General features: G+C 45.8%; 1 protein-coding gene across 7 annotated transcripts in view; it reads right to left on the reverse strand.

Annotated features, from left to right (window-relative positions):
- The window catches only part of PAN2 (poly(A) specific ribonuclease subunit PAN2), a 12,496-nt gene extending 2,113 nt beyond the window's left edge, over positions 1-10,383 (reverse strand). For 2 of the 7 annotated variants that reach the window (XM_015587056.1, XM_015587058.2), the window contains exons 1-21: positions 10,028-10,383; positions 7,408-7,577; positions 7,174-7,294; positions 6,928-7,005; positions 6,272-6,539; positions 5,512-5,854; positions 5,217-5,313; positions 4,225-4,344; positions 3,893-4,012; positions 3,505-3,633; positions 3,179-3,378; positions 2,923-3,071; positions 2,723-2,829; positions 2,423-2,521; positions 2,231-2,304; positions 1,977-2,124; positions 1,552-1,695; positions 1,356-1,415; positions 1,064-1,154; positions 313-470; positions 70-213 (exon numbers count right to left, since the gene is read on the reverse strand). In XM_015587056.1, coding sequence (XP_015442542.1) covers positions 70-213; positions 313-470; positions 1,064-1,154; positions 1,356-1,415; positions 1,552-1,695; positions 1,977-2,124; positions 2,231-2,304; positions 2,423-2,521; positions 2,723-2,829; positions 2,923-3,071; positions 3,179-3,378; positions 3,505-3,633; positions 3,893-4,012; positions 4,225-4,344; positions 5,217-5,313; positions 5,512-5,854; positions 6,272-6,539; positions 6,928-7,005; positions 7,174-7,294; positions 7,408-7,577; positions 10,028-10,309 — 3,102 coding nt within the window. In that variant the 5' untranslated portion in view covers positions 10,310-10,383. Of the gene's footprint in view, positions 1-69; positions 214-312; positions 471-1,063; positions 1,155-1,355; positions 1,416-1,551; positions 1,696-1,976; positions 2,125-2,230; positions 2,305-2,422; positions 2,522-2,722; positions 2,830-2,922; positions 3,072-3,178; positions 3,379-3,504; positions 3,634-3,892; positions 4,013-4,224; positions 4,345-5,216; positions 5,314-5,511; positions 5,855-6,271; positions 6,540-6,927; positions 7,006-7,173; positions 7,295-7,407; positions 7,578-9,165 lie in introns of all 7 variants that reach the window. The other 5 variants (XM_006908902.2, XM_015587057.1, XM_006908901.2 and 2 more) reach the window with 5 other exon arrangements.
- Between the last annotated feature and the right edge of the window lie 6 nt (positions 10,384-10,389).

Here is a 10,389-nt window from a genome sequence, read left to right on the forward strand (position 1 = left end):
TTTCCTGAGTTCTAAAGCACTCTAAATAAGCACAGAGTCTGTCTCACTTGCACCTCCATGTCCTAATACCTGCTCCTGGGTAGAGATGTAGTCATCAATGAAGGGGATACCCTCATTAGGTCCCTGGCCCCGAACACAGGTAATCCTTGCTACTGACATCTGGCTTGGTTTGATGGTAGACTTGGTGCCATCACTGCGCAACTCTGCTTCCTCCTACGTGAGAAAAGTTAATACAGGAAGCAGAGAAATGCTTATGACTCCTAATATCCCCAGAGTTCTGTCCCAACACCCCTCATTTCTGCTCTTGGTTACCTCATTAAGGGTGACAAACTCAGCATCCAAGCCCACCAGGTCCCCAACCTGTGGCATCTCATTCAGCATCAGTGGAATAAAGGTAGTATGTGTTTTCCGCTGCTTCCGTGCAAGTGAGGCTTCAGCTAGCAGGACACTTGCCTCAATAGGGTTCTTGACTAGAAGAGAGAATCCAGAAGACAGATGCTGGGGACAAGGAAGTGACCAGGGGAGGGAAGCCCAGGTGGCTGACCAGAGACCAGGTCTATACTGTGATCCCTCAATCATGTGAGTAAACAGATCATGTTTGATGAAAACAGCAGGTAGATGGAACATATGAAATCAGAAAATTATCTTGAAATATAGTTGAGAAAAAAAGTCAACAGGAAAGAATAAAAATTTCACTTTGTATTTTAGCTTAGAAAACCTAGAAGACTGAAGTTACAGAGAAACTTCAGTTTAAAGGCACCAAACAAGGACTTAATAAGGAGTTCATCTCTAAAAGAAGAGATCTTTCACTTGGGGATAAGAATTAAGAGTCAAAATCATAATCTTAGCCATTTTGATCAGACTTCCCCCATCACCTCTTTCCCATTACACCCTCAGGATCTCCAGCTTCTAACTTTAAGACCTGAAGAGCAGAAATCTCTGTAGTATCCCTGGAAATATTAACACTGGTTACAGATTCTAATCTTAACAAGCTATTTCCCAGGTCTCTTCCTGAAGACCAATCTAAACTGTTCATACCTTGGGTCTACTCTGTACCACTTACTGTTCAGGTTGTATTTGGAATTAAGATTCCTTTTGATGTAATAAAGGATAGCAGGCACTTTCCAGTTCATGTCAAACTGCACAGCTTCATGCTATAAAAGAAAAAGCACTTAATGGCCCCCTTTCCCTTTTTCCCAAGTCAGAAGACAGGACTCAAGTGCTATTTTTAGCTCTGCTAATGCTTTTTATTCTTGAGAACCCATTCCTTTCTCCTGGCATTCTCTAGGGCACTGAGGATGAGGATGCTAGGAAAAAGGGAGATGAAAGGAGGAATACTGTATGTTATAACTAACCTTATCAATAGGTTCAATAAGAAAGTCATTGAAGAGATACCACTGCTGGTGGGTAACACCCTATGGAGATAAAGAGAAAAACTGATGCCAAAGTGATGGCTGGAACCAATCTAGCTCAGACCGAAGATAAGGACAGATCTGGGATTCCACTGTGGCCGCCACCAGGAGCGTCCCTGCCCTGTACTACTTCACTTACCTCCTTCCGTTGGTGGTAGGTCTCTCCAACTTTGATGTGAGCCACCAGGCTGCCCCCTGTGCGTGAGTCCAGGATGTGTACCACAGTAGCCATCAGGTCATACACATAGACACCATGCTCCTCCTCTGCCCTGGCTGGGCCCCACTGTGAGGGGGGTACCCAGGCTGCTAAGCTAAGTTTAAGGATGGGGGAGGAAGGGGAATGGGGATAGAGGACTGGGACTTTGGGGTATGGGATGGGGGACCAGGGTGGGTTATTTCCATTCTAGCCCAACAGTAAACTGAGTCACTTCGGAAAAGCCCACAACTGGTAAATACTCAGCCTTATTCCCTTTCTTTTCTCTATAGTAAGTTCCACCTTCCCCCTGCCCTGCTTCTGACCGTCTTTCTCTCCATTACCCCTCCTCTTCCCAATTTTCCAACAACCTGCATCTCATCCACATCAGTCCAATTGCAAACATCTAGTCCTTTGTTCTTGGTCATCTTCATACGAATGGAGAAAGGAAGCCAGACATTCTTTAACTCCTCAATGGAAGGACACATCAGCATGCCCTCTGGACTCCCAAGTTCCTTCCTATCAGAACAGGAGAAATGGAAATATGTTCTGAGGAGATCTAGCCAATGACATGAGGAGCCACTGAGTAGTTCAATCCTTTGAGCACTCCCAAGACAGTACCTACCAATTAGCCAAAGTAAACTCCTTGTTCTTGGAGATTTCCCCACCATGCTTCTTCATTGCCATCTTGAAGGCAACCTGAACACAAAGGAGAAAATATCTGATCCCTCAGGAACATTAAACATATTTGGAAGTCAGGAAAGGGGGGAAAACTAAAAAGTACTCCTAAGGCCCTGTTTCCAGCCCTAGTCCTTACCTCAGCCTGCATTCTCCAGAAGTCAGCTTCTTTCAAGCTATTCACTTCACAATTGATGACAAGAATATCTGGCAGATGGCGGATGTTGCGGGTCTGAATCTGAGAGGATAAAACAAACAAGGAATGGCAGACAGCCTACAGGGAAAGAAACCTGGAAAGAACAGTAAAACCTGGATCTGTATCCTCAAACTGGGGTTCTTCCCCTCCCTATTGATCCCTGGATGGCAGTGCTGACCTGGCCAGCCCCAGATGAGAACTATGGCTGAGTTCCCAACATGACCAGTGCAATAGTCCACTCACCGTGGGCTGGTACTTTTCACAGTTGTCACACCAGGCCTGTGTATTCTGCTCCAGACAGATGCTTCGCTTTAGTACCTGAGCAAAGTCACAGTTCTTCCCAGTTTTATCTGTGGGGAAACTGGCTGCTTCACTCCAGGTTCTCCCTTCTACTCACCGTTAGCATTAGCCCCCCCAATACCCTCTCCAGCTACAGGGTATACCACTGTTGCTACCCTCAGGGTAGGAGAGCGTGAAGAGCAGGGTGGATGAGGCTCGCACGGTCTCACTGCCACAGCGGCAGAGGCTGCAGTTCTCCATTTCACAGCTGAACAGCTGCCCAATGACAGAGTCCCCCGATGAGCAAAAGCTGCTAAGGGTGGGAAGGGTGATATATGTCCACTGAGGGAGTTAGGAGACCCTTAAGTCACAGAGGGGCCTGTCATGGTGGCTTTAACTATTCCTGTCCTAATTCCATACCTGCCTCCAGCACCTCGATAAGCTTGGGGTACTTCCAGCTCCTGCATGTCCTGATGCAGTTGAGTGAGAATGAAGCGATTCCACCTCTGAATGAGCCTGGCCAGATTGCCCTTGCCCGAAGCCTCGTCTGAGTCAGCCAGGATCAGACCAAGGGCTGAGGCTTCAGGAATAGTGCGGAATGCCCGAAGAAAATTACTGCCCTGGAATCCAGAAGTGTGTTGGTGGAAAGGGGTTATTTTCTCTTTCGTGGCCATTTTCACAGTGATGTCTCTGCTTGCTATCCACCTCCCTTCTCTTTTAGTTGTCCCAGGTCTCCAGGCACTGACCTGACAAGGGTCACCTCGGGAGAGGTCCAACATGTGGAACAGGAAGCCCAGCTCACATGCCAGGCAGAACTCCTTCTGGCAAAGGTGGTTCTGGATTAGGCAGCGAACAGGCTCCAGGAAATAGAGCACCTGGAGGGAAAAGCAGAACTGACTCAAGCAACTGCTACGGGGAGGAAGAGGGATGGAAGGGTTAAGTGAGCTGGGGGAGTCCACTGAAGAAGTGGAGCTCACAGAGGAGACTTGAAGGGCATGGAACAAGAAAGAATAGTAGAGGAGGCTGTGGTAAAGTGGGCTTGGTTGGGGAGACATGGAAAAAGAGTATGGGTTGTGGGGCCACAGAGACGAAAGGCAACAGACATGTTTAAGTCACAGGAATACCCACCCTTACCTGGATCATGCAGTTACAGTAGGCATTGGGGATGTGAGGCTCTAATCCAGCAAACAGGGTCTTATTGTAGTGTTTGAAGTCAAAGTCCTCTAGCCCTAGCTTGGAGTATTTGATGGTCACCTGAGGCAGAAACAGTCTGAGCAAGATGAAGATATCCTCAGAGTCCCCTAATCTTCACGGAACCCATAACCTTCCGTAAAACCTCCCTCCTGAGTCCAGGGTGGTAGGTGAAGGCTTCTCGACTGAGTCCTTCAGTCCTTTCCCATATGACCCCCTTCCCTGGAACCTTTTCCCACATCCCAGAGGGCTCCTTCCTCGGTATCCCTCAGCACCTTGCGATATTTCTTAGAGACCATGTGGAGATATGGCTCCTCTTCCCGCCCTATTGGTGACTCAGTGACCTGGCTGAAGCTGTCAAATTCACTGTCTGACTCCTTGAGTCGGTAAGGAATCTAGAATTTTTAAAAAGAGGTAACCTTGTTGGATGTCTTAAGACATCTTTTGTTCCCCTTACCCTTATCCCAACTTTGAAACAGACACCAAGTTCTCAACCTTCTGATTTTTTTTTTCATAGGGTTTTCAGCATTCAGAGCTTCTTTTTCATTCCCAGTGCTATCATCTTACCTCACCACAGCTGAACAACTGTGATGGCTTCCACGCTGGGCTCCCCACATTCACTCTGTACAGCATACCGCAACCAAACTAATCCTCCCAAACTGTCCCTTTCAGTGCATCACTTCTTCCACCACACACTGGATTTTAAGGCCTTACAATCAGGCTCTTTCCAACCCTAATCACGCTATTTCCCAATACTGACAGTCACTCCGGCCACATTGTAGAGTCTCCATCAGGTACCCCTTTCGTAGTTGTGTCTCTTGAGACCTTTACTAACACTGATCTTTTGTCTTGAACGTGCTCTGCTGTTATTTCTACTTACCCATGTCTCACTTCTCCAGCTCAATATCCACGTTAGTATGCCTTCCCTGACCACTCTAGCCCAGAGTAAAATTTTCCCTCCAAAAAGCTCAGGCAATGAATGCTTACTTATGACATTCCTCCAGCATTTAACAACAGAACATAAATAATTTGTTATGGGTAGATCTTATCTTCATCAACCAAATACTACTTAAGAGCAAGGACCCTATCTTTTATGTCTCTGAATCCTCCCTAAAACCTACCTTCATAGTACCTTCAATTTAGTAGGCTTCAAAAAAACCTTTACTGACTACAAACAAAAACTACTGAAGACTAATAAAGGAAAAAGACGGGAGAAATGCCAGTGGGCTGGGTGGGGAGGGGATGACCTTCTCCCTTCTGAACATACCTGATTACGAAGCCTGGTACGGGGATTAGGGGCATAGCCAATGAAGCCCACCTTCTTCATGGTGCGCAGAATCTCTGCATCCACAGGGGGTGCTCGCCTATAATATATCATAGTTCTAGGGCTTGAAGGTTGCAGTATCTGCCCGATCCCCAATCCCCAAGGGGCCAGAAAAAAAGAAAATACTGAAGGTAGACATCAATCAGGAAAGAAGCAGAATAATAACAGGGCTTGCAGAGAATCTCAGTATCTCAGCCCTTTACCCCTCCCCTCTTTTGGCCCAGATGAGAGATACAACCTGGGAGCTGGAGCAGAGTTGGCAGCAGGCCAATCGGAGAGAAGAGTGTCAGTGGTGAGTGGGACAGGGATGAGGAAAAGAGGCAGCAGGTCCTGGCTCCAGTCCAGAGGAGGCAGTGAGTCCACAAGACAGGGCAAAGCAAACTCGGTTTCCCGGGAGTAGGGGTTGAAGGAAGGCTCAGGGGAGTCAGTCCAGAGGTGTACGCAGCCCTCGGAATCCCCAAAGGCCAGGGCCTGCTTGCTGGCTGACACATCAAACGTCATCAGCAGAGGTCCCACAGGATTCACATGAAAGATGTCTGCTGGGTTGGCCAGGCCTGTGGGCTCACAAAACTGGCATTGCCCTAGGAAGAAGGAGGAAGCCCACTGAGCAAGCCCTGTAAGGCAAAAGGGAACCATCCTTTGTGCCCTTCCTACCCTCTTCCCTTGGTATCAAAGAAAGATGGGCTCCAAATCCATTCCTAGAGATAGAGAAAACACCATCTAATGCCTTCCCATAAACCACAGTGAGGTTTGTTATGCAGCAAAGGGCAGTTTTACAGTTGATTTGCCTGCTCCACTTTCATTTTTTTCTGTGTTCTTCACACCCAGAGAGAAAATAAAAACTTTAATCTCTGACCAAACCTAAGTGAGACCTGCATGCCCTGCTGAAAGGTTACTTTTTTCCCCAACAAAGAAGTTCCTGGGAGTATACTCCTTCTGGCACCTAGTTCTCTTTTGCTTGTCAATCCCTTTCACACCGTCTTACATCCCCTTCATACCTGACTGGGAGATGATAGCAAGACGAGAAGTATATGTAGGGATGAAGCGCAAGAAGGCAGGATCCACATGTACTTGAAGTGGTGTGATGGCACGCATCATGCGCAGATCATACACCTTGAGGAAACGGTCACACGCGAGGCCAGTGAGGCGGCTGGAGAAGCCGCAGGCGGCCAAGAGGTTGCCATGCACATCAAAATCTGACAGACTCCCTGAGAAAGCATCGAACTCATGCTCCACCTTAAAAGTACGAAGGTCTCGCAGGGAGATCTGAAGAAGAGATAACTGGGTTAGCTACCAAAGCTGTTATCAGAAAGTACCTGTTATCAGAAAGTACCTGTTAGGAAACTACCTAATCCTGTCCCTACAAAAAGAACTATGGCTCTAGGATATGGGCAATTAAACCACAGAAAGGGCAAAAAGAGAAGCCAAGGGCTGGAAGGGACCCCAGAGAGAACTCTTGTTCACCCTTTTGCCTCTAAGACACCTAGTTACAACAGAAAACATCAGGCTGAAAGATAATCTCATAGTATAACATGGCAGGATAGGAATTCGATTCGCTCTTCCTTTCCTCCCAACCGCAGCCCTACAATTGAGGGAAAGGCTGAGCCCAGTCACATATCTGGTGAAACAGGGAGGAAAAATGGAACTTAGCCACTTTGCCAGATGTGTGGCCACAGAAGAAGAAGCGGTTTGACTGTCTCATGATGGTGACTCCAGGTGTCTCGACTGCATACTGGGGAGAGAAGCAAGAGAAATCAGTAAAAAGGATTCTTCCTACAAACCAAAAGAACAGAAAGGTCGCACATATATCTTAGGTATGTTCCCAGCCCAGGTATTATCCACTGCCCCTGCCATAAAAATCTAAGACCCTGCTTGGGTCTTTTGTGCCCCATGCTTATACCTTCTGAGTCTCCTGGACAGTATTAAGGTCAATCTCCAAAATGTGGTTCTGCAGCCCACCAACGAGTAGTGTGCTGCTGTCAGTCAGCAGGAGACTGTGCATATCCTCATTCTCATCCAGCCTGTGAGGGAGAGGAAAGGCTATGAGGCCAGGGTCTGAAAAGCTTCCAATCCTTTAGCCTTCCCACTCTATAAGGGACCCCCTTTCTGAGACTAGAGCTGAGAAGCCACTTACAAGTAATCAAATATAATGAGGCCACCACGGGCCATATACTTGAGGTTGTTCTTGGTGAGAAAAAGGATACCATTCTCCAGGCTCTGAATTTGCCGAATGTCATCACTACCATTGACCTGAAAGGATGAGTAGCGCTCCAAGGCTGGACCAAAAAATGAAGTGGCATGACCCTGTAGGGGACAAAAAGATGAGACACCCCCAGAGTGGAGGCGTAGGGCCATCCCAGATACAAGTCAGGGACTAGACATTACTCAGCTTTCTTTCCAATCTTGCTTCCTGGCCTTTCTGGCTAGCAGCAACAAAGATATAAGGGTAGACGCCAATCTTAGTGACAAATAAGACTGACAATACCATCTTATATTTGTTCAACACTTTACAAAGTACCATTGTAAAGTCTGCCTCATTTTATCCTCACAATGACTCTGCTGAAAGGTAATGGCTCAGTTAGTCTGAACAGTGTTCAGCTCAGGAACGTAGGTCCAAACCTTCACTGGCCAGATGGCTTTCTTATGTTCCACAGTCAAGTCTTAATCTCTATCAACCATGTGGGAAATGTGTACTGTGGGTCAAAGGCTGAAAAAGAGAGAATGTGAAACTCATTCTACCCTTGGCTCCTATGATTTCATTCACTCCTGGCTTCTCTCCTGACTTAGCTCATCATACCCTCTCTTTATGTGCTTCCTTTCTGGCCACTCTTGAAACATGGCTATTCCCAGCCCATTATCTTCTCACTCTACTTATTTTCCTAGGTAATCTCATCTACTCTCAAGGTTTTAACCATCCATTTTAAAACTGATAAACCCTAATTTTCTTCCCTAGTCCAGACCACTGCCTTAAGCTTGACTTAAACATCCAAATACCTACTAAACATCTCTCCTTAGATATCCCACAAGAACCTCAAACTCATTACATCCCAAACTAAATTCACCATTTTTACCCCATTTCAGTTCTTCAGTATTCTCTATGGTAACATGATCTACCTGGTGGACCGAGTCACTGGTAGTTAACTTGTCTTGTTTATTTTACTTCCTAAATATTTTCCAAATCTGTTCTCATATAAGCATCTCTACAGTGCTTCACTCAGGCCTTCATCATATTTTATGTGAACTACTACAACAGCCTACACACTGATCTTAAGAGTCCTACCTCATCCCGCTTAAATCAACTCTATACTGCTACCTCAGTACTCCACCGAAGATGCAAAATGGACCTTGTCATTCTGGATAAAAATGTCTGGTGGCCTGAAGGATGAAGTCTAAGCTCTTTTAACATAGCATATGAGGTTTTTCTAGAATGGTCTTCCCTCAGATGTCCATGGCTCCCTCCCTCCAAGATAGCTTAGAATGCACATCCTGGCCTGCATCCTGTTCTCTACTCAAATGTGACTTTAATCAGAGAAACTTTCCCTGACCATCTATCTAAAGTAGCAACATCTCCTACCCTTCATTAACTCAACATCCTTATTCCACTTAATTTTTCCAACACCTGATACATTATAAATGTATTTTTGTTGCCTTTTTAAAACGCTTATTCCAAACCCAGACCCCAGAGCAAGGTTTGGCACTTAGTAGGTGCTCAAAAAACACTAGCTGAATGAACAAATGTCTAACTTTTCAGTTTCATCTTCCAAACCAGTAAACACTAATTGCTTGTAGTTCTGGCATTCTACAATCACTATGCTGTGTGTTACCTTTGTTTACCCCCACTGCTTTCGCCAAGATAGCATTTTCCTCTCTTATTCACCTGACTTCTACTCACCTCTCAAGACTCAGTTTGGGTGTCACTTTCTTCTTGAGGTCCTCTGACTCTCTTCTATGCTCACCAGTACCCAGTATCTATTTTCACATTGACATTTAGTAGTTTACATCCTAAATTCATAATTATTAAGTCAAGTAGTTGTTTCTTCTAAAGTACCATAAATTATCTGTTTATATGTCTTTTTCCTCATTGTCCTGTAAACTCCTTGAGGGCAAAGATTATGTTTTATTCAGCTTTATTCCCTGAGTCTAGCATAGCAGTAGATACTGCACACTGAAATGAATGTACTACCAAAAAAATTCATTCTTTCCAATGGAAAAACAATTCACACCTTATGGAAAGTAAATTAGTAAATCAAGGCTAACATGTTATTTCTTATAAAATCTTCAGGCTCCCTAGTGTACTGGCAGTATGGATACATATTTTTAAAAATCAACATTGATAACTGCTCTCAGAGACTAAAATCAGGCAGAAAAGACAGTCTGTGTAAGATATACAGAAACATGCATTAAACATTCCATAATTACAAAAATGGAAAACAGTGGAGGGACATTAGATATTGGATTTGGATGGCTACAGACTGATAGGTACACTTATCAAAATTAATCAAAGCATGGAATGGGCAAACTGTGGTAGAAGTGGAATGCCGTCTGAAAAAGAACACCTACATACCATCCCTGGATTCCATGACTCCCTCTTTCTCTCTCCACACCCTTCCTTTTGGCTTGACTTAGAGATCTAACTTATTCTCATCACCTCAACTTAGCTCTGGCTCCCTGCAAAGCAGCTGTCCTGGGGCTAAACCCGGATAAAACACATCCAACATCTCCTTTCAGCCTTTACAAAGGGGTACAGTTCTTACCCCGTGGCTTCCCACCCACAGCATCTCCTCGTGCAAGTCAAAGTGGGAGACGGAGACAGGCACACCCACTTCAGCCACCACACTGTGCAATTCAGAGTAGACACCTTCCATAATGTGCACTGATTCCTGGACAGGAAGAGCCTCCAAGGCCACTCCCTCTGGGTCCAGCTCCACATTCTGTAGCAGACTTGGATTCAGGTGGGCATCCAGGACAGGGTCCAGGGCAGAATGCATTGCCGGGGCATATTCTGCCAGTCCAGGGTCCAGACCCTCGAAGTTCATGATGACGGCGGCAGATTAAACCTGTATTACACCCTACCTTGCCACAGTCCCTTTAGAAACCTGACCCAACAACCTTCAGC

Source organism: Pteropus alecto, unplaced genomic scaffold (assembly GCF_000325575.1).
Source record: "Pteropus alecto unplaced genomic scaffold, ASM32557v1 scaffold433, whole genome shotgun sequence".
NCBI lineage: Eukaryota > Metazoa > Chordata > Mammalia > Chiroptera > Pteropodidae > Pteropus > Pteropus alecto.